This window comes from Acanthaster planci, linkage group LG21 (assembly GCF_054643075.1).
Source record: "Acanthaster planci isolate LZ-2023a linkage group LG21, COTS_SCS, whole genome shotgun sequence".
In the NCBI taxonomy this organism is placed as follows: domain Eukaryota; kingdom Metazoa; phylum Echinodermata; class Asteroidea; order Valvatida; family Acanthasteridae; genus Acanthaster; species Acanthaster planci.
Window position 1 is genome coordinate 8,431,795 of NC_141797.1, and position 22,739 is coordinate 8,454,533.

Consider the following 22,739-nt stretch of genomic DNA (forward strand, 5'->3'; position numbering starts at 1 on the left):
TTCCTCCGATTTTTTCAACTGTATCTCTGCCACAGGAAGCTTACTCGGGGGGTTGAGGGATGAAATCCTCCCACGTGCCCTGTCTAGTCAAAGCATTCCTGCTTGATATATTTACATGTAAGAAATTAATGTGCATGGAAAAGTATTTAGATTGGCTCTGGCTCGCGTTGGAAGACTGGTGTTGCTATGGGTGGATGGTTATTGTTACCCAAGAATTGGAATATATTTGAGGGGTTTTTTTTCTCCTGTCGCAAGAATGCACAAAATTTGGTGATCCCCTTTTCTTCCGTTACTGAAATGCATGTGTCTGGAAAAAAGTGTCTCTGTTTCCCCTTTTTATTTTCCCCTGCAGCAAGCTCTCCATTAGGCCTAAGGGAAAACAATTTTAAAATGCGTGTGTCAGAGCGCGGGTTCAAACATTCAGAAGGTCATTAACCTATGGTAGAGTCGGGTGTAGATTCAAGGTCAGATTGTCCTATTTAAGGCCCTTTCTGTTATCAGGCATCCTGTAATTATCATTTTCAAGGGAGGGGTGGGGACCAAAGATTATCACTCTCAGCTGAATTGAGCCTGGCTGCTTAAATCACTTTAATATTGTTTACTGGGGTTTCAGGAAATAGAAGTTGGAGATTTATGGTCGGTTCTCGTCACGTTCACTGAATCACGCATGGAAAGGGCTGCAGGGAATGGCACAGATGCCAAGATTGTTCGCATTGTTATAGTGACTTCTCTGATGCTGAGATATTTGAAGCGAGATATGGCAGAGAGACCACACCCACATTTGTGGCGGTCAGGGTTTGATGGGAGCCTCAGGAATTCTTTTCAGAAATGTAAGGGGGAGGTGTTAGGTAACATTAGTCTAGACTGAGTACCCCTCGGTCCCTCATCTTGCTGGGTATGTGCTGAGGTATTAGCTGAGATCAGACCTTCGCACTAAACTGGTTCCCGTCCCGTATAGAGTCTCCAGACGTCTCACAGACGTCTTCCCAACGTGGAGACTAGAAGAAGGTAACGAAACCGGAGGAATCTTTCCAGTTTTATGCAAATGAGGAAACAACGCTCAATGCTCAATGCATAAATCGAGAAGGGGCTGATAAAATTGTTTGCCTTTTCTAATTTTTACCAAAATAACTACATCATAAATTGTATGTACATCTGAAATTTAACACAATAACCCCTAGTTTGAAAAAAAAGGTTGCCGGAAAAAGATTTGCCCTTGCTAATTAATCTTTTCATCGAAAAAATAAGTTACCACATGCTTGTCACAGAAACGTGATTCATGTTAAAGCTCTGCCAATGGCCTGGCAAAACTTTCTATATTCACCATCCCAACTGACAAGGCTAATCGTACACATTAAACTACACCTTGCTACAGGCCCTTATATAACAGGGACGGGGACCATCCATCCAAAAATGTTGAAACTAAATTGCAGTAAAGTCTAAAAAAAAAAAAAAAAAAATCCACTAATCCATCTCTGTAGTTCCCGCCATTACACGAACTCTTGTTAAGTAAAACACTTTTAACCAACAAGCTGATCATCAGGTTGAAATTAGCGAAAAATGTATGACGCAAGAGGGCGCTCTTCAAGATCAATCTGCCAGTGTAATAGGTCAAAAATTGCCAGCGCGGACCGAATCAGGATTTCTAAAGTGTCAAATTCTCTGCTATTAGAGCATTTCGTGACACGTGGACTGGGTAGTTTGTAAAGGAGGATGAAATCTTGGAGCGGGACTTCCAATTAGTGTTTGTGAAAGTATCAAACCAAACGGGGCCCTCTGAATTGCTCTATCTGTCCATGAAGTGTGGGTGTCAATTCTCAGAATAATGATGTGCTTCAGAACTGTTTTTGACAGGTGATTATCTGTGGAGAAAAATATCTTCAAAACTCATTTAAGCCACGGAAAATTGAAATGGAAATAAGAGATAAGGAAGTCAGCTTTAGTTTGACAAGTGTCTTGCACACCTGAGAAACTTGTGAGCATCTTTCCTTGATTATTTTTTAAGTGGGAATATTATTACTGTTGTCTATAGGCGGCTCCTTTATGGTCTGCAACCATACACGGTAAGTCACAGCGCCCTCTATTGCAAAAATCGTTTCTTAAAGTGGCATTCGACTGCAACTTTCTATGAGCAGCCAAAGATTTCAGAGAATTTGTGCTCATTACGTTTGCCTAGACGAGCACAGTTGTTGATCATTGAGTGTGCTGATATTATATTCCATGAGGTAATGTGATAGGTCCAATATTGTGACTGAGTCTAGCCTATTCTTGTTTTGGCTTAAATGGCACTCACTGCTAGCCACAGTTTTGCCGGTCGACGACGCCGGTTGGCAAAAACTGAGCCTCTTTGACGAAGCAAAATAAAGGTCAGCGACCATGGTAACCGCGCCTATCACTCGTGGTTTACAATAGCCCAGGTGACGGCGACCAGCGTTGTAATAACTAATGCAAGCGTCGGAGCTATTGTTTTGTAACAGTTTTACATCACACTTGTTGGAGGGCTTGTAAACTGAGTGGTCATCGGTACAAAATCAAGAGACTTATTCTCTCAGTGTTAACAACTCGCACGCAGCTTCTCAAAATACCAAATGTTAAGCCATATTAGTAAACATTGAAAACACAAGCATCGGTAGGATAGTGGGCCAAAGCGAACATGGAGTTTTATATTAAGCACGATATGTGGTAAAGGCGCACCCTCCCTAATGTGATGCACAGCTATATACACTAACGCTATTGTGCCTACTTCGACCCCCCCTGAAAGGAATTCCAAAGGTTCTGTTAACATAAAAAAAGACAATGTAGAAGGGGTCACCTTTGCTACACATCGTGCATCAAATGTGGAGTTTACATCAGACAGAACAAGATCGATCTGCAAAATTTGGCCACCTTGATAAATATTAGCCGAAATGAAAGCGGGCTATATACGTGTACACGCTGGTAATATGTACCTATTCACCTGCTTGGATAGGCATGCTGGGCGCTCGATGAATACATCTTCGGAATGGCACTTCTTCATCGATTTTTGCAAGGCGTTTGCATTGACGTGACCCGCATTGTGTACGCGCCACCGATGAAGGAAATAGGTCCAACAATACCCGTTACGTAACAGCCCTACTAAACCGCGCCAGCGATGGCAACCGGGAATAGACTGTAGACACCGTAGGGACAAAAAGAAACGTTTCCATGGACGCCGGCTCGAGAACGATAACGAAACCGTACAAGTCGCTGTGTTCATGCTGCAGTTTGGGCAACTGGCCGGGCAAAATGAATCCCATGTAGGCCTACAGTTCAGTATCACGCGTGTACCGGTGGCGTTCCATACGCAGCGGCACGTCGATATCGATCCACACGCCTTCACCAGCGAAATCTCTTTCGCATAAGCCTACATAGGCCTACTTCCTTGTCGTATGCATAGGCTTTACTTCCTTGTCACTTGCGACTTCCTTCTATTCGCTTGACCACTTTTCCCCCTCATATTCCTGCAACAACACAACACCGACTTTGATCGGAAAATTTATGGGATAAATTGGAAAATTTCTTTTCCCTGCCATGTTTATTCTCAAAGTGTCAAGAACATATACCACAACACGTTCATCGTTTCCTCCATTATAACCCTGTTCACTTGATCTGTCGTCCCTTTGCCGACATTTGAAACAATGTCGGGGCACATTTCGTATAAATTTTTCTTTTGTCAAAAACAAATGGCCTTTTATCGTACCCTTATAGTTTTAAGCAACCACTTTATCTGTTCACCTGTTTGCTCTAGAAGATTTGGAAAATACGTGAATTTGTCAGGATGATGTTAAACTCCTAATATGACATGCGAAAGTAGATACTGGAGGAAATGAAAAGCCATGAAAAGTCAACAGTTTTGTACATGGCATGGCACTACATCATTTAGAATACATACACATTTTTTCATGGCTAAACGTAAGCCTGCCATAGTATGACTGTCAACCACGCATGTGGTGGCATTTTCTTGAGCCATTTTGGACTGCTGCTTGACAACGGCCTTTCAAACTGGGACTCCTTTGAGGTTGAGGCAACACCTTTCTTCAGCAAAACAAAAGCGCCAAAAACAGTAACGCAACGGAAAGAGTAAACAGCGCTGTCACCATGACTGCAACCAGTCGGCTGGATCGAGACGGCGCCGAATTGGGCTCCCCTCCGACGGATTGCCCCCCCTCGCGGGGTGGTATGAGCATTGAATGATCCACCCACCCGATTGGGCGCGATGAATCGCGAGCGGTGACCGTGCAGGACTTGACTGCGCTTGCGGCCTTGGGTCATTCGTAGCAACGGCATCACAGAAGACGCAGCGGCCATTGACACGCCAGGTAAGTAAATTTACGTAAACTGCTTGTACAAATATCTCCCGTGAATGCTAAATTAGCTTGAAGTATCTCATGTTATCTAATTCATGTCTGTTTGCTCTTGAACATCTTACTTACAAATTATAAAGCCTTCTAGGAGCTAGTAAAAATTGTTTACAACGAAGTCAAATAGTTCAATATTTACCGGTACTATAATACTGAAGGGAAAGAGTTCCATATACGGACGCCAGTAAAAGCAAAAGTAGCAGAAATCCAAAAGCAGATAAGTCCAGATAAGTTCAATTTAGGAAGGAAAATACGAAGTCGTTCGCTTAGAAAACACTTAGAATGTTTCAGACCAGTCTCTTAGGGTTTGGGCACGGGGTGTCATGTGGCGTCTGTATATGGAGTCTTTCCATGCCGAACATGCACGCTGAGAAACTTGTGAAATGCCCGTTAAGCGTTGTGAACTTCTCCAACCCAAATGGCATACAGAGTGCCTTCCATTCATTTTAAGACCAAACATTTCTGAAGGACTTGGCGTTCAAAGTAGTTGTGCTAGGAGTGAGTCTTAGTATAGCGAAATTGATCAAATATGGGTCTCTTTGCATGGGCGACTCGAAAAACGACTCCCCAAGTTTATGGGGTGGCAGATCATTTGTCCATGATACATTGTGAGGTCTTCTACCTCTAGTGCAAATAAGATACATTTCTTCCAAAAAATTCTTTTATTGGATGTAAAATGTACGCTGACATGCTTTTTTGATTGCAAATGAACGCATTTTGCTGGCCTTTTTTAATGGAAGCTGAATGGATGGACCACAGCCAAATGTCCTTAGTCATTCAGAAATCCCTCAAATAAGGGACTCTTTCTATCAATAATTGACTATACAGGCGGACGTTAGATTAAGCTTGCAGAAGGCCTCACTCGAAGTCTACAGGAGTTCACTCAGCTGCTTTTGCGGCAATCGATGCTTCATCTTTTCGATGTTTTCCCCATTTTGCAGATTTTCACGAAAGACCGGCAAACCGTGTAACTACAGACAAACATGAATACTCTCGCCACCCTGGTTATTTTGGCCAGCTGTTTTGGTAAGTTTCTCGTTATGGTAACCACAAGCAACCATTTGATGGGCAATGTGTGGTAAAGGGGACCCCCTCTGTCGTGTTGATGGATTAACAATGATAAAAGAATCCTTTGTCACGGCTCATTTAAACAGCTTGCGTATTTGGCTTATGACTTGTGATGGACTTAGAGGGGCTTGCAGGGACTCGTCATGGACTTAAAACACAAAAGGAGGGCATGTATAGCACAATTGGCTGGTTGTTTTTTGTAAACAACCTGAATTTGTCACCGGATGAAATACCTGTCCTGGTGTTATACTAACAACTCCACAGCTTGAAAGAATGACATTGTTCCACGTTAAGTGTTTCCACCTTTTGCCCAAGTACGTGTGCATGTACAGTCGAACCTCATTAATAATAATAAGAGACCCTTTGGACTTGACAAATTACCTTGTTATAACAGGAATCTGGAATTATCAGGAATTAAAAGAATGGCCAAAAAAAAAAAAGGATTGGTGCCCAATCTTATTAGTGAGGTTCGACTATACACGGGCATGTATCACTGATATCATTTCTTCCACTGCCACACTGTCTGTGTATCACGTCAGCCTTTCTGTGATTTTCACCACAGCTGGACTGAACGCCCTCACCTGCCACTCGTGCAGCATTCTCGACAGCGACTGCTCGGACCCAACTGACGGTACCAGCTACTCTGCCAATTACTCCACTAGCTGCGCCACCTCCGCTGACTCCTGCTCTGTGAGTCACACATGATTTTTGTCCACCTCGCTCCCTCTCTGGCCACAAGACAAACTGTTGACTTTGCTCAGCTCGTCTGTTAGTTGTTTTTCGTTGTTTTGTACATGTAGTGTGCACCGTACTGTAACTGAAGAGGTTGGTGTAACATAACGTTGAATTCTGAAAACGATCTTGAACCCCATAATGATCTCAGCGAACCCGTGAAAAGTCGTGCGATATTCAATAGAGGTATCCCAATACGACGCTTTCAGCGTCGATCTGCGCACTTCCGCGTTTGAAAACGAGGCTGTATGTGTCAGCTTCAATTCGTGATACGATCAGACGCTTGAAAGTAAGGAGTCAAAACACAAAATACATAAAGGTATGTTAAATTCAGACTTTTCAGGTTGAAAATGTTTGTGGAAGAGCCTTTCAGGAACACTCTACACGTGAAATCCAAAGAAAAATAGCGACAATTGACCGCGAACTAACGTACCTGCGATGGTCGTGTATCTTGTACAGTGGGCGTGGTTAAAACTGAAGTGGCGCCACACTTAAGAACAGAGAACACAGAGAGCCTCGGTTTCGATGAAGATATGCGCAGACGGCGCTAATGTGAAATCCCTCTGTTGCAGTTTCTCGAAACGCCATCGTTTACAGGAATTTTTACACCAGAAAGAGCAGTCGGGGCTTTCATTGATACGAGGAATCTGAATTTCTTTGTGCATACATTTCCCTCTAATACCCTGTTGTCTTGTTTTTATTCATCTGATATCATTAGAAAATCGTGGTCAAGTTGGACGGGACAGTCACGAGCACCACCCGTAGCTGTTCCTCCAGCTGCACCCAGCAATGTGTCTCCCTCTTCACCATTGAGACCTGCGAGTACTGCTGCACCACTGACGACTGCAACGGCGCAAGCGCGCTGACCTTTAGCCTGGCAACCGTGGCTGCTACCGTCTTGGGCGCTCTCGTGGTTCACGTGTAAAAGAGTTCCTTTTGTAAATTTGCATGTGTGTTTGTGTGTGTCATGCTCTCTGATTGGTCAGAAACGTTGAGAGTAACGGATTTTATACTTCATAGGCTCGCGAATGCACTCGTTTGTGAGAGACTGTACACTTAATCTGGGTCGATGAGCAGGTGACCTGTGAATGGTTTTGCGAGTCCCGGAAAATCACAGATTAGGGTATTCATGGGCTTGGAAACATAAGGTAAAATGACACGTGACCAACAGTCTCATGAGCGTCTTCAAGATGTGAACGTTCATGCTTGAAATTGTGTGCAGATTTTCTTATACATTTACTGTACCTATCATTCTCGTGTGGTGATGGACTAGTTTCCTCGGAACTAGTTTTTTATCTTTTTATTTTCAACTGAATTGGATCACTGCTCTAGATCGATCTTACATTTTTAGCTGGGCGTAGGACATTTTTTGTTTTTTGCATTTGCTTAGATGCAAATTCTGTGACACAAGAATACTGGATTGTTACACAGGGTATAATTGCTACGCATTATCGTCATCTAATCACACTTCAACACCAATACACTGTACATAACCCTTTCTGGGACGACGTGATTCACTATTTTGTAGGAACAGTTTAGTGTATCAAATGGCAAAAATGTACAGCTGAAATGTACATATTTCTTATTAGTCACTGTATGACCTTTTACAAGTCATGTCCCATTTGAGTGTTTTAGCTTTTGTACTTAACCAGCGGGCTCCAACTGCTCCTTTAGAGTTCTGTTTTGTTACCGAAAGAAATCCATCACAAGTTGTCAGTATTACAGGTTCCGCTACCACATGAAAAACAGAGTTTGAAATGTACTTGTAATGGACCAGCGAAATCGTTTATTATTGTAATGTGGATTTATATTTTGGTTGTAATAAAGAAACACTCTCCACTAATACAACATGGTTTGAAGGAATCTTTGCTTCATTTCCATTCTAACTTGCAGTTGCCTGCGCAGTGATACTTACCCGAGCGCCCCCTACCGCTCAGAGTAATACATATACATGTCCAGTGTATACTTGCTCAATAAAACCACAAGTGCATTTGTTCAAGGAAAGAACGGGGTTCAATAAGCACCAGGACTGACCTTCCTATTTTGGCTTCATCGTTACCAAAATTCTCTAGAGAAGCGTCATTGCTTACGAGCGGCGGAGCGACCTTCCTCTCTAAAAATTAACCTATTTTACTCGTAAAACCACCGTCGGATGGTTATACATGTGAATAATATCATTTTCCACTTTTCCCACTGTTTATGCAAAAATGGTGCCGTCAAAACTCAATTTGTTACCACATACATGTATGTACATTTACATTTTTTGAAACTCCCTTTTAGAAGCTCGTTTTCATCCTCAGCTGTATTCGAGGACAAAGCCCCATGCAGGGCAGTGTTCAGAATGCAGTCAAGCAGGTGAAATAACCCACAACTATGTTGATTTAATTGATTTGTCTTCTGCGTCTTATAAAGTGATAAACTTGGCATTGGCAGCGCCTGACAACCAATTGCAAGCGATTGCCTGAAGTTGGCAAAATGGCTGGTGGCCTGCCTCCACGTCACTCCAGCCAAGGCCAGTTCAACCTCCAGTGGCGTGTCGATGCCAATGGTCCGGAAGGGGGTCCAGACTAGAATTTTTTTAACACTTTCATTTCCACAGGAATCCCCTGACCACCCAGAAAGGTGATGGAACTGTCTCTAAATTTTCCACGTCCCGGACGTCGATAGAAAACGTATTATATCTATGTCTCCTCACTTAAAAAATCATGTTGTTTGAAGCATTGCATAATTATCAAGACATCGTGCAATTGTGATACGATCTGCGAAAATTCTTCACCTGGTGAACTTTGTCACTTGGGTGCATATACATGTAAACTGTCAGTTGATTCTTGTTTTCAGATTTAACTACATACATGTATTCAGAATGATAGGTTGTCTACAACTGAATCAAGGTTGTCTGGAATCACAAATTAAAGTTTTGAAAACAGGACAGTGTCGAGATCAATATGAAGTTGATATGCCTCCTAATGACAAAGCTCACCTTGTGAAGGCTTTTCGCAGATCACATCGCAATTTTGCAAAAATTGTCTTGAAGTTCATCAAATTCAACATAGGCTGGTCATGATTACACCTGCATTGCTCTTAAAAACGACGGTGACAGCCTGAAGTTTGACAAGTCAGAAGTTGCTTGTCAAATCGCCGCTATATCGATCTGTATTCACTTTAAATGTTGCTTTAGACACTTTGAGTGATACAACGCAGCTTCTCCCCGCGATCTTTGTGCACCGTTGCCCAGGAGATGCTGGGGATATTACATGTACATGTGCTACATCCACAAAACGTCCGCAATAATCCGCTTCAAGCGTATCGACGTTTTTTGCCATTTCATTGATGGTCAGAGTTGAGAATTAGACTCACAATGTAACCATAATCGATGCGCTGGTATTCGTAATGGTGCAGTGACGTCAGAGACACGGAGCGCCCAGGGGCCAAGCTATGGGGTGTCTTGACGCAGTTATGTTTAGGCGGCAAATGCCTGGATACAGGATCAGTCAGAACTCAGTAAGTCAACGAAATATATGCAGTTATGTTTAGACGACAATACATGTAGAGTGTACTTAGATGCAAGATCAGTCAGAACTCAGAAAGATCATGGAAGCGCTGTTATACCTCAATGGAAGTGTCGCATTTTGTCGCAGGTGATGGCATGTGGTCAAACAGCTTTCACCTTCCATCATGTACCGTATAGCACCGTGTTCGTAGCCTACATGAAGTATTCATAAAACAATCTACTCTTTGCAGGGGGGCAAACTTGACTGGGGAATACATGTAATTGCCATAAACACCTTGCTTTGTTGAAGAAATGCAAAAGAGAAGCAACGAATTTACATATCATGACACTTATTCAAACAGAGCGGCCCTTCCCAACACAGACGTCCAGAGGGCGCTATTGAAGAGACCAAGAAAAGGCGCATCCAAGAGAGCATTTTGAGTCCAAAACTATGAAGATGGTGGATCTGAAGCCGAACAATTTATTTGTGCGATCTTTCTGACGTATTTTTCTGAGGTACAGGGCTTATTCTTTTTTTGGGGGGGGGACGTCACTGTGCGCCTTCCGCATGAAACTAAATGGAAATTTATGTGCATGTATAGGCTTATATACAAGTAGTGCCCCAAAGTTGTGTTATTCTCTTTGTATTGCAAACGCAGAAAAAAAATTGCCTCTTCTTGCGAGGAGGTGTCTCTGCCTCACCTTCTGGATCTGCCAGGGCAGTCCAAGAAATAAACCACATCCAAAAATAATGACGAGGTGGTGTCCGAATTACCTAGCCACGCTCGGCGATAACAAGAGTGCCTGCCTAAGCCACTATTTAGTGACAGTGGTTGCAGAGCCTGAATTCCTGTAGACTTCTCTGTTCAGCCAAGCCGTAGCCAAGTAGTTTGGACACAGCCTAAGGCTGGGATTATCCGTATTGATCGGGCGTAGCTGTATACCACACCCCTCCGGAACTGCGATGGACAACTATCGATTATTTTTAGGCGTACATGTAGTTCACAGAGTGGCGTTTAAATCGGTTCGTGAGAGTAAGCAAATTACACCAACATTCATCGTTGTAAACTCGCACTTCTCGTTTGATTTATTTCTCGAGACACGCCAATACAGGGGCTCAGTGCATTTGATTATGAATGGACGGAAGACTTTCAAACACTCTTGACGCCAAGCTGGTTCCAAACTCACCCTAAACAATGAGAGTGTCGCGCTGGCCAGTCGTCTTAGCTACCGTGACCACACTGCTCTGTGGTAAGTTAACGGAAGTATTAAATTCGAAATTGAGGGGGTTCAAAATTTAATCAAGACTTTTTGTTGGCGTACAGCAAATGACGAAGACCAGGGCGCCAAAGGCAGCAGACTGTGATTAGACTGATTTTACGAAAATCGGGATGTAAATACCACTCGTTGGGTCGAACAAGTTGAAGACTGCAGGAAAAATATAGAGCTGGAAGAGAAATTTAAGGTGACGGAATAATGAAGTTCTTGTACGTCATGTGTTAAACCATTTCTCCATGGTTAAACCAGAAAAGAAAAAAAATGTTTCCACTTGTCACAATTTATTGAGCCCTTTTTTGAACGAGGTGGGACGGAAAGAAGACTTTTTTTGGGGGGGGCCTACGTTTACCATGAACTGGATTAACGTGATCAACTGTAATACTGGGAGGGGAACTTAAGTGTGGAAGTTTTCTGTGTGTTTGTAGGTGTATGCAGCGCCCTCAAGTGTCACATATGTGATAGCGTGGATGGTCCAGGCCAGGACTTCTGTACTGAGGTGAAGTCAGGCGTAGACAGCACTGAACTGACGGGCAATGTGTCGTATACTGACTCCACCTGTGATAAGTATTGTATTGTGAGTATACACTTTTAGTGCCCCCCCTCCAAAAAAAAAAAGTCTGCACGATTTCCAGTTTCCTTCAATTCACTGCTGAACCGACGTACACAGACTGATCGGAGAAGACACTACTGCGGTGGCGCCCTACCCACCTACAAACAACTCATACTGTATATTACGAGCGCACGTGCACTTCGACAAGTCACACCACAATAATCGAAAAGGAACGCATGTACGAGCTTCTTTCCACCGCAACAATGCGTCCCAAATGGGCCAACATGTGGGTCCTATTTGGGGGGGGGAAACCATGTGGCGCAGCCATCTGTACAAAATGAATGCTCGGATTCAAGACCTTAATCACAACTCTTTTTCTCTCCAGAAAACTGAAGTCACCCGGGGACCCGAGTACCGGGACCAGCCCGACTACGTGCTGGCCGTGGCCAGGACCTGTGGCCCCAACTGCATCAACTACTGCTATCCACTGGCCGCCACGGAAGTGTGCATCCACTGCTGCAAGACGGATCTCTGCAACGGAGCGTGCGTGTTGAACTTTGACACGGCAGCCATATCCGCAGGAATTTTCCTACACGTCGTGGCTCAGCTGACAACCGGTTAATGCAGCTTTCCCTGGCGCGGCCGCCTCGACATGTCGTGAAGGAAGAGTCTGGTGAGCTCCTTGCGACTCTGAACCTTCCGCGTTGCCATTCTGCCTGGTTGTTTTGATCAGAGGTGATATCGGCGCAGTCAACCACAAATCAAGTTGCGAGTCAGTCAACGGTGTGTTAAAAATAAACACTGGCATGGAAATGGCCCCATTGCAGGTAATTCAAAGAGAGTTGTAACTTGGATGACCTCAGATTAACTATATAGTGATAGTTTGTGATGATTTGTCCTTACCTGATCACAGGAATGGTTGCACTGAGCTCATCTTGATGTAAACTCGTACTAGACAGCACGAGTTGAACTCGTTAAGTTATTAGCCACTGAAGGCGTTTCCTTTATCGGATTGACTGCGATGATGGACTGCGTTTAATTTCAGTACATTTTGGTGTCGTAAACATTAAATTTTATGGATAATACTTGCGATTCACATGAGTGCCCCTCTAAGAGTTTGCAACGCGTTGGCCAATCACAGCACGTAAAATCTGTCGGCCCTTTCTGAAGTTAACGCGCATTGGGTCGACAGGTTTCGCGCTTCGTGATTGGCCAACGCGTTGCAAACTTTTGGAGGTGCACTATTGTGAATGGCCCATATTGTACACCAAATTAATTACATAACATTTTTTCGGGTGAACTGAGCCACAAAGATTGAATAATTGAAGACCTTTGTTCATGTAGGTTCACTGCATATTTATTAACAATGGTTACTTTTCCTTGCTCAGTTAAGACAGATTGCTGTATCTTCACTAATGATGCTTTGCATTTCACCCTAGGATATTCTGGGTAAAATGAAATGCCCTAACCTTGTTACACGTAGGAAAATAGGCAACGTCATTCTTAACATGTATGTATTATCAAAGTCTCCACATTTCCATTTGCAGTCAAAAGATCTATAATTTTTTTTATTTGTACAGGCTACATATACGTAAATACAGTGGCTTTTACCAGAATGTACCGTAGGTCTGTTTGAATAGTTTAACCGTATTTTGTTTGAAAAAACCAACAAGTGAACAAAGATCGGTCAGTGAACCAATTTTGATTAAAGAAACAAGAAAATGAGCTTATGATATTGTATTAATTTATGTGCTCGAGGGTATGTGCTGCCCCCAAGTGTTTGGAAGGCTCTCCGCCTAGACTGCATTCCGAATGTAGTTGAGTTCCCTGACCTGAAGATTTCGGACAACTTTGGATAAAATCTTAGACGTGCACGTTTTATTTTATTCACCTCCGTTCGTATATCATAAACGGCTCAAACGTCCCAAAATCAGCGATACTTTCCGAATGTTGGCGATAAGGAGCTCGCAACATTTTGAACGTTTTCGGAAAATGGGAAATATTTTTGATTTTGTCACTTAACATCGGGAAATACCCGGACCCTTCAATCGAAAGAGATCAGCATATTTTATTGGGTATGGGAACTAGACGACTGTTGAATCAATCTAGGCAACAATCCACGATAATTGAACAAACTCCTAAACAGGACTAATAACATTGCTTTTTTAACCAGCTTTTTTATTAGGTACATTGCTACATCTCTAAGAATTTGAAGTCGCTTCTTTGAAACTAAACCAAAAGGACTGAAGAGAAAAGAAATAATAATTATGATGTGTTACGGCTGATTAAACAAAGAAAATTTCATAAACTCAGAGTTTAGGAGGTCTTAATGGTAAAGTTGTTCTGTGAAAATACCTCTACACTAACCCAACCATAACGGGGAAAGGAACGAATCCACTTCGTTCAAATGAAAGACATGTTCTCTCTTGACCTATTAAGATTATCCCCAGCAGGGAAATTTGATTTCTCATAATAGTTGATGCTTCAGCCATGCAGTTTTGCAACAGGGATGTTGTGTTTTGCATGAAGCCTTTGGCAAGTTCAATGTTGAGGTATGCTTGTTGATGTGACTCCTTGTTGGTAAAACGTCAATCACGTAAATTCAACGGCTTCTACCAGATGGCGCGACTGCTTGTAGAATTAACCACGTTTTGTCTTTAAAAAAATTAGGTCATGGATCCAAACTTGATTAGAGAAATAGAGAAATGAGTCTATGATGTTGTATTCATTTACATGTGCAGGGGGTTGGCTGCCACCAAGTGCCTAGAAAGCCTCCGCTGAAACTGCACGGTGGATATAGTTTGGTTCCCTGACGTAAAGATTCCTGATGACTATTGATAAAATCTGTCCTCCAAATTTAGATACATTTCATGACGCAACATGTCAGGGGTCACCACAGAAGAGGTCACCCCATGATAGAAAACGGATGTACTTAACATTACACACAATGGCACGAGATACACAAGAAAATATCTGTTGACGAACATGTAAAACACACCAAACAACCCTTATCAAGCCCCGCTGGATTCCCCGAAGGCGCATTTTTAGATGCAAGCGTTGCTCGGTTTGTGGGACACGTTGCTTTGACAAAAGTGCGGGGTGATGTTTATCTTTGAATACGGAACGAGCCAACAAGAGAGCTTGATTGTAAGCCTAAACTCTAGAATTCAAAGATCAGCCGCCGTTAATATGTCCATTGTGACCATGTCTGTGTCCTTTAGACGTGCTTTCATTAAAACACCCCCGTATACTGCGTATAATTAACTGCCGAAAATGTTTGACCCTCATCTGTACCATCCAAACGTTGGCAACAAGCAGTTTGGAATATTTTGGATGTTTTCGAAAATACGGTGGGATTCTTCTGATACCAGACCCTTTAATCAAAAGAGGCAATCAGATTCGTCGGAATTGGGAACCAGACTACTGTGGATACTGAATCAAAATGGGCAACAATCCACAATTGAACAAACTTCCAAACAAGACTAAAACATTTGCTTTATAACTATCTCTTTTATTAGCTACATCTCTTAGAACGCAAAGCAAAAGGACGAAAGAGAAAGAAAATGACGATCATGATTTGTTACTCATTGGTGAAAGTTTCGCAAACTCAGAGTTTAGGAAGTCTTAACGGTGAAGTTGTTCTGTGATAACATCCACGCACTATAACTCAACCATAACGGGAGAAGGTAGAATCTACCTCGTCCCCATGAGAGAAATATTTTCTCCTATCCTATTAAATCTTCAGGCAGAGAGTCTCGAGCATGCAGATTGGAATTCAAGAATAACGGCACAGTTTCAGTTTGAAATCATGCAGTTTTTCAATGAAGATGTTGTCTATTGTTGTAAAACTTTGACGAGTTTCATTTTTAGGCATATTCCCTTTCTGCAGTACATGACACCTTTTGGTGAAATGTATCTAAAATTAATATTTCAAACTTATTCAAAATGGCACACAACTAAAATGATTACGTAAGCATACGTATACTCTGAAGAAACAGGTGTGAGATGGTTATTGCCTTCCAACCTAGTTTTACCCAAAAACTGGTTTTACTGCCGAAAACCACACTCCATGCACACTGGAAGAATATTCCGTGCGCACGCGTAATGATTCAGGGTAACTTGAAGCTCATGAAGTATGCTTGATTTTTTTTCGGATAAACTTATCGGATTTCACAAGATTGGTTTTCTGGCAGTTCGTCTCTAGAGGGCGCTGTATTCACATACAGCGCCCTCTCCTGGTACTGCTATTCGGCCGGTCTCGCCAACGCATTACGCCTGCACGCTGCACTGGCCTAAACAGCAAAAGCTGTCTTGGGGTAAGACTATAACATTGACCCGGACATTTGAGTTTGTATGTAAAAGTTAGCATCACAAGTATCTGGCAATGTTATTATGTATATCGAGTCTCCAACGAGTTGTTAAATCATTTCAAAATAACCCACACAAAGCGAAAAAAGCAAAGGGAAACTACAGCTGACTGTCTGCTGGAAGTCAAAGCTAATAAAGGAACTATTCCATAATGCGATTGTCTGCTCCAGCAACGTTGTCCTCTCTGTTCACGGCTACCTTCAACAAGAGCAGAAAGGAAACAAAAGAAGAAGAAATAAAGAGCATTTGAAGGACTTGACAAATAAGCACAGGCTTATGTTTTCCAGCTTTACAAAGGGCTTGCATTTCAAACTGTTCGAATACGGCAGCGAAGGTGTTGCGTTTGAGTGGAAGCAGGCTCTTTGACCCAATACCGGTGCTTCAGTAACTTAGTATTTTTAAACAGATATCTCTTGACTGCAGTCCTCTAAAGAATAACGGGTAAGAGGTAATTCCCTTTTAAGTGAAATATTCGAGCAAGGATTTTCTTGCGTTGTACTTTAATACAGAAATATTCTCAATAAACACGCATGCCCAAAATGCGTCACGTGAATGAAGCAACAAATCCCGAGGCACGAGATTTCGTGCAGTGTCACGAAGCTGAGAGTTCATCTCATTCGTATAGTCGCTCCACAGTGTACATGTAGCGGGGCAGATTTCCTACAATTCCTTAGAATGCGAATCTCTCAACTCGATCAAAAGAATTTGATAAAATTACACGCTCACATAAAAACAGAAGTACAGTCCTTCAACGACCGATGATGAAGTTTTAGTGAGCCATAAGCTCTCTTTTCTCCACATTTAGCAAGGCAGTCGAGCTGCGCAAACTTGGACTGGCGGCTGCCTGTGCGAGAAATCAGCCGTACTGATCCCAGTATGGTTCGGGTAGAGAAAACAAAGTTCGAAGTTTTGCCTCTGTTGACTGATGTGTCTGCCCAGAGTCAGCCACCTGCAACTCGATCTAAACCTCGGTTTTGACCGTGAGCACATGGAAGGTCAGCAGTGACAGTGGGAGACCGACCACTTCACGAGCATGGCTTACCTGTGGAGATTTCACTCGCGCTGGGCCTTCTTCCAGTGCCCTACCCTTCGCGCCATTTTCTTCCATCCTGTCTTGGTGGCTCTCTTCCAACCGCCAAAGATATCTATGTAGATAACACCGAACACGTACAGATTAATAGTGTATCAGGTGTTGGACATCAAACAGATATTCCTTCTTAAAATGTTGCCTGAAAGGAAATGATGAAACCCGACCACTTCTATAAAAGGCGAACTTACAGAAATTGCGCCAGTGTTTTGGCTTAGCACAATTATGTTAGCGCTGCATTTGTATTGGCAATTTGTTCATCTATATCACACGCTGAGATTATTTACTTTTAGACTTGACATTTTTAAATGTTTTCCAAACACAGAGCACTGAGCCCGCTTCCAAAGCTTTGCCTAAAAAGGACATTTGCGATCCCAAGACTTACCGCAGAAAAGTTCGTCCTCGCCTGCACTGCAGTCGTCCTCACCGTCGCACAAGTCTGTGTAGTCGACGCAGTCATAGCTAAAGAAACACTGGAACTGGTAGCCGGGGCAATTTCCAGGGTGAGGTGGAACGGCTAAAGGGTACACAGAAATGGGTAAGCCAGCTCAAACGAAGAGTTTTCAACAAGTTAGCCGTATGCTTGAATTAGGATGACCAGCTTTCGAGAACCCATTGTACATGGAGTGGGACTTTAATTCCCTTTATATGGAAACTCTTTCGAGGATTCTGACACTAATTCGACAAATGCAACGGCTGGGGATGCAATATTCAATATTATCGATAAAGAAAAATGTGTGAATATCTTGAATCGGATGAACCTATTTTCTCCTAGCTAGACCAGTAGTTTCATGGTAAAGAAATCGTCATCTTTTTCATACAAGAAATAAAAAGGGCTATCAGCCACGCCACCTATTGGTGGCCAGCGCAATGTGGAAAACGTGGATGCAGTGATGTGAAGGTTATGGAGAAGGGACAGGAGGTCGATGCTCGTAGCCTTATCTCAAGCAGCACTTACCGCAGCCGTCCTCATCTTCTCCCTCACTGCAGTCTAGCCACTGGTCGCATTTCCAGGACCCAGGAATGCAGCTTCCGTCGTTGCAGGTGAACTGATCAGACCTACAAGCTAGATGGAAAAGACAGCAGACAGGGGATTATTTCAACACGCTTGGTGTTACTTTTTACTGCCTCCAGTACATTGTTGCATTTGTAGTTGTGAAAGTAACACCTGTTGTGTAAGACCAACACATTTTATTGGGCTCATCTGATAACACCGAAAAAATTGGTTTTTATACTAGTTGATTTGTTGCAGTATAAATGCTTACCCCACGTGACACTAAAAGGGTTCAGGTCTGCCTAGAGCGTTTTAAAGCAATAAAGGCGTACTTTGTCTTAAATGAATCCCAGAGCCGGTGCTTGTAGCCTTATCTCAAACAGCACTTACGGCAACCAGCCTCGTCCTCTCCCCCGCTGCAGTCGTCCCATTGGTCGCATTTCCAGTAGTCAGGGATGCAGCTTCCGTCGTTGCAAGCGAACTCATCAGAGCTACAACCTGTATGAGGAGAAAAACAAGGGAACGACGATTTGTCCACGACGTCTAACGAATGTGGGCGACTCGTAAAACATTGTGCTACCAATTGGTTGCATTGCAGAGTCCAGTCCATTCATGTTTACGGTAGACAAAAAATGGTCGACTCGCCGCAATTTAATTGTAACTAATATTAATGTAGACAATGCAAGGAATGTGTGATTGATCAGGCTATCCGTGCCTCAGAAAAAAACAAGGCCATAAGCTCAAAAGTCAAAAGCGTCTTGTTTTCTCCACCATGTTTTGTTTGACATTTTGACAATTAGCATGTATTGGCCATAATCGAAACACATACATTTCTTTTTTGACATCCCTCAATGGGGGAGGCGTATAGTTAAAGTGACTCTCCCTGGCTACCAGTGGTCGGGTATTTATAACCAGTGTTGTAGTCGAAAACTTTTTTTCAAGTACAGAGTACTCCGGAGCACTTAAATTCCGAGGACCTGAAAGTCTGAGTGCTTTACCAGCCGAGTACAAGAACTGTTAATCAAGGACGAGATGTTGTACATCCGAGTACTAGTACTTTTAACTACGAGTACAAGTCAGAGTACTTTAATTAAGTCTGGGTAAATAGTCAAATTTATGTGTCAAAATTGTTTAAATGAATGTGAATAATTGATCTATAAACCTTTTTGCAACTGATTGTTTTTATTGAAATCTGCCATAGCATCCCCAAATCAGTATGTTTAGGTAAAGTAGGTAATATTTAGTCCTAAAACTGTGTATATGTAGCTCAGGCTCCTTGGCAAACACAAAACAACCATGATGACAACATGAATATGGCAACTTAAGAGAAAAATCACCAATGTCATTGATGCATGGCCCAATTTTACAGAGTACAAAATTTGCCAAACAACAAACACACAAAAAGTGTCAAAACCTGGCATCGAGAAAAAGGTTACCAGCTTAAAACTATGTATGATTGTCATGCCAACAAACAAACAAACGTAAGTTACATTCCGAAGTAATATCACAATGGAGTTGTGATTGGTGATATGTGCTTATGCACGTGGCTATGTAAAATGTACATGACCAGTACGACTCCGACTCGGGATGCATTATGCATGCGCAACACCAACGCGTAAATGTAGACGGTGAAGTCTGCTTTCCAGACTTCATATTCCTATGCCCGTGTTTTTTTATATTCTAGATTCTGTGTCAGGTCCGGGAACCAGACAAGCTACAACTAAATTGAGTTTAGTCTTGGACCCAAGACGTCTTTCGCGATGCCTCTATTATGTTATTGCATGCAGTGTGCGGTGTACGTGTAGTTTACAAGGCGATACACAGCGACAGTGCCCCTTCTCACCGCTACATCTGGTGATGATTCGTGTCACGGAATAAACAGGAAGATCGTTGAACCAAGACTAGGAATATACCGGCGTTTCGCGTTCCTAATTGGCTAAGATGGCGAATGTGTAGGCCTTGTGTTTGTCGGACCTTATCGAATATCGGTTTGCGAGGGTCGATTTTCTTGTACCGTTGTATTTCGATGGTAGTTACGGGAATTAACTGATTTTTATCGAGTAATGTTAATCGAGTACGAGTACCGTGATGCTTGAGTACAATTTATTTCCAGTATTTTGCAGGCTGAGTACAAGAACTGTTGCTCGAGTACGAGTAGTCAGAAATTCGAGTACAAGTAAGACACGAATACTCTGAAACGGTAGTCGAGTAGTACTCGAGTACGAGTACCACAACACTGTTTATATCTTCCATCTTCCTGAGATGTTTTTGCGAGTGAGTGTTGTGCCTACACAGAACTTTTATGTTCGTACTTTCATGAAATGTTTCCAGAAATAGCTTTACCTTAATGTAGAGTAGACAATTTCTATCTTTCTAACAAATTACTTTTGTAACATATAAAGAAAATAATAATATAAAAATAATATATTCGTCTAACTCGGTTCAGACATTCTTTGAACTCTTTGTGATACCAGAAACAAAATCAATGCGTTTCATAATAGTCTATATAACTGTCATATGTTTTTCGCCTCACGTTAATTTAACAACTTAATTGAGTTTTAAACTGGCATGCTGGATTGCTGAGTGCATGCAATTGTGTTTATGGCTGAATCTTAGTTCCTTTCTCAATTTGTAAATTGGTAAATATTGTGATGACGGAACCTTACCTTGGCGGAGTTGGTGGCGCAGTTGCTGCACCTTTGGCGGATGAGACATACAAAGTCCTGAAACAGAAGAACTCGGGCCGTTGAAATTTACTTCATGACTATATACCGTGGTGGGACTTGTGTCTTTCTACTGTCATTGCAGGTTTTAATACATGTACATGTAAGCCAGTCACCACAGTGACTCGACCCATAGTACCTTAGCATTGGTAATAGGTGCTAGGACATACACCTTCATGATGTTGTTTTAAAAAGTTCACTTCCGGTGCCAAAAAAGCTACAGAGATGAGTAAAGATTGTATGTGAAGGGTGAAATTCTCCTTTTACTATAGAAAATAACAGCCAAGCTAACATTTTCTGTTGCAAAAGAAACTTCTAATACGTCCTAAAAAACAGTAGGGAAGTATGACGAAATCGTACGGGAAACATTGCAGGAAAGGATCAGGTTGCAATGCGTTCAAATTGCCATACCTGGGATATGGACAACGAAGACTACCGAGTGGTGTGCAGCCTTCAGGGCAACATTGAAAGAAAATATAACATCGCCTGTTTACGTGGCCTGTATTCAGCTGAATTAAACCAAAGCTGACTTACCAATCAGCAGCGCTCCGAAGAGCAGCGAGAACAGGAGGCTTGGTGCTTGCATGGTGAGATGTGCTCGGGGTGCAGCTTGGTATCTACCACCCAAATCCTGGCGGCTTTTATAAGATTTCTGGCGCATCTGTCTTGTATGGCCTTCGTCTGTGCTGTGTACTTTTGGTTTTATTCCGGTTTATAATTTTCCATTTGTCTGATTCCTGGCATGTATTTAAATAATCGACCCGGTGTAAATTCACAAATATTGGCTTGACTGCGCATCAGGATTTGTTAATGACGCCTTCAAACAGAGCGTCTGCAACATGCAAACTTTTGGTTTCGACTGGGGTCATCGTATTTTTAAGTTTTTGTTTCAGTTTTAAACCTTCCCTTCGCTATTTGTGTTTCAATTTAATTAAACAAGGACTCTCAACATACATTTGACAGGACTTCTGATAGTTCTCAGCGGAATTTGCAATGAGTGCCCTTTTCAATTCGTGTGATTTCTGTTTGTTAGTTCATGTGCAACAGAAAGGCAGGTTGTTGGAACGTCGGAGTGCAAACGATGAGATGTCTCAAAGTTAAATGTTTGAGGGAATAAGCAGCAAACAGACCTGCAGCTGGGGAAATTTGTGGCATGTAAACTTTGTTTCTTGCTGGCGGGACTTCAGGGAAGCTTCGGAACTCGCCTATGGCACTACTGATTACCAAAATAACAGCAACTTTTCATAGTCGAGCAGCAGATGTTATCCAATAAATACCAGAGTATGTTTTGGCCTGAATTCAAGTTGGGTATTGTTCGCAATTCTAAACCAGCTCTCACATCACAATATAAAGCAATACGGGCTATTCACAATGCAGTACGCCACTCGGCATCTCAGTAACTGCTTTTGTTTCTCTTGGACGAACATTCGATATTGTTTGTGGTGAGTGGGTGTTAGGTAGTCATTTGATGATTTTGGGTGGTGCAGAGAATGACTCCATCAATTAAACACCCTTAAGTTACGTACCGAAGTGCTCTCAGTCAAGGCAGAATGTCGACCCTAAACTTTCAAAGTGTCCTGTCTGAGGGAAACTCTTGATGGCGCACTCTATTGCGAATCTCTCGTATTAATTTCTTTCCTCTGAAATCATGTGTCCTCCGGCATGTAGAAATATTATATGCGGGAGTAGACAAAATATGAAAAGTTAATAAATTTATACGAATACCGTCGCTGTAGGCCCCATAATCATTCAAGTTTCCCGAATTTAAAGTTAGTAGTGATATACATTTAAACAATCTACTGACAAAGCTTAATACCCAAAGTAACTCTTTAAATGCAAGAATGAAAAACTCTTTAAAAAGTGAATCCTCTTTGGAACTAACTCCAAAAGAGTGTAAAACTACTCTAAAATCAATGACAACTCGAAATACAGTTGTCCTTTACATGAGTCACATTTTAAAGTGATTTTCACACATTTGAAGTGGTTTTATTCTTTAGATTCTTTAATTAAGAGTGGTTTCCACTCTTTGTAGAGTGGTTATCAATCAACTGATGTAGATTTAAAAGAGAC

At 42.2% G+C, this 22,739-nt stretch overlaps 3 protein-coding genes across 4 annotated transcripts; 2 read left to right on the plus strand and 1 right to left on the minus strand.

The window, feature by feature from the left end:
• The first annotated feature begins 4,189 nt into the window (after positions 1 to 4,189).
• LOC110990383 (uncharacterized) lies at positions 4,190 to 8,027 on the plus strand. Its single transcript, XM_022255361.2, has 4 exons — positions 4,190 to 4,337; positions 5,321 to 5,405; positions 6,010 to 6,137; positions 6,898 to 8,027. Exons 2-4 carry the CDS (start codon positions 5,363 to 5,365, stop codon positions 7,102 to 7,104), a joined length of 378 nt encoding a protein of 125 aa, XP_022111053.2. The 5' UTR covers positions 4,190 to 4,337; positions 5,321 to 5,362; the 3' UTR covers positions 7,105 to 8,027.
• Positions 8,028 to 9,049: 1,022 nt separating this feature from the next.
• Positions 9,050 to 13,897, plus strand: LOC110990377 (uncharacterized). Its single transcript, XM_022255353.2, has 3 exons — positions 9,050 to 10,920; positions 11,373 to 11,521; positions 11,883 to 13,897. Exons 1-3 carry the CDS (start codon positions 10,866 to 10,868, stop codon positions 12,117 to 12,119), a joined length of 441 nt encoding a protein of 146 aa, XP_022111045.2. The 5' UTR covers positions 9,050 to 10,865; the 3' UTR covers positions 12,120 to 13,897.
• A 1,090-nt stretch (positions 13,898 to 14,987) lies between these two features.
• Positions 14,988 to 21,356, minus strand: LOC110990375 (uncharacterized). 2 transcript variants are annotated; one of them, XM_022255350.2, is made up of 7 exons: positions 21,204 to 21,356; positions 20,613 to 20,669; positions 18,337 to 18,444; positions 17,911 to 18,018; positions 17,338 to 17,469; positions 16,908 to 17,010; positions 14,988 to 16,059 (listed from the first exon to the last, which is right to left on the minus strand). In XM_022255350.2, exons 1-6 carry the CDS (start codon positions 21,328 to 21,330, stop codon positions 16,919 to 16,921), a joined length of 624 nt encoding a protein of 207 aa, XP_022111042.2. In that variant the 5' UTR covers positions 21,331 to 21,356; the 3' UTR covers positions 14,988 to 16,059; positions 16,908 to 16,918. The 2 variants fall into 2 exon arrangements, with proteins under 2 accessions (XP_022111042.2, XP_022111041.2); XM_022255349.2 differs by having other exon boundaries at positions 14,988 to 16,063.
• Positions 21,357 to 22,739: the final 1,383 nt, after the last annotated feature.

Bases quoted from the DNA above. Each gene is read 5' to 3' on its own strand.
- LOC110990383 (XM_022255361.2), top strand. From the start codon at position 5,363: ATGAATACTCTCGCCACCCTGGTTATTTTGGCCAGCTGTTTTG. The intron at 5,406-6,009 runs GTAAGTTTCTCG...TTTTCACCACAG, and splicing joins TATTTTGGCCAGCTGTTTTG to CTGGACTGAACGCCCTCACC. The intron at 6,138-6,897 runs GTGAGTCACACA...TGATATCATTAG, and splicing joins CCTCCGCTGACTCCTGCTCT to AAAATCGTGGTCAAGTTGGA.
- LOC110990377 (XM_022255353.2), top strand. From the start codon at position 10,866: ATGAGAGTGTCGCGCTGGCCAGTCGTCTTAGCTACCGTGACCACACTG. The intron at 10,921-11,372 runs GTAAGTTAACGG...GTGTGTTTGTAG, and splicing joins CGTGACCACACTGCTCTGTG to GTGTATGCAGCGCCCTCAAG. The intron at 11,522-11,882 runs GTGAGTATACAC...TTTTCTCTCCAG, and splicing joins CCTGTGATAAGTATTGTATT to AAAACTGAAGTCACCCGGGG.
- LOC110990375 (XM_022255350.2), bottom strand. From the start codon at position 21,330: ATGCGCCAGAAATCTTATAAAAGCCGCCAGGATTTGGGTGGTAGATAC. The intron at 20,670-21,203 runs GTAAGTCAGCTT...CTTCTGTTTCAG, and splicing joins CTTCGGAGCGCTGCTGATTG to GACTTTGTATGTCTCATCCG. The intron at 18,445-20,612 runs GTAAGGTTCCGT...CTCCTCATACAG, and splicing joins GCGCCACCAACTCCGCCAAG to GTTGTAGCTCTGATGAGTTC.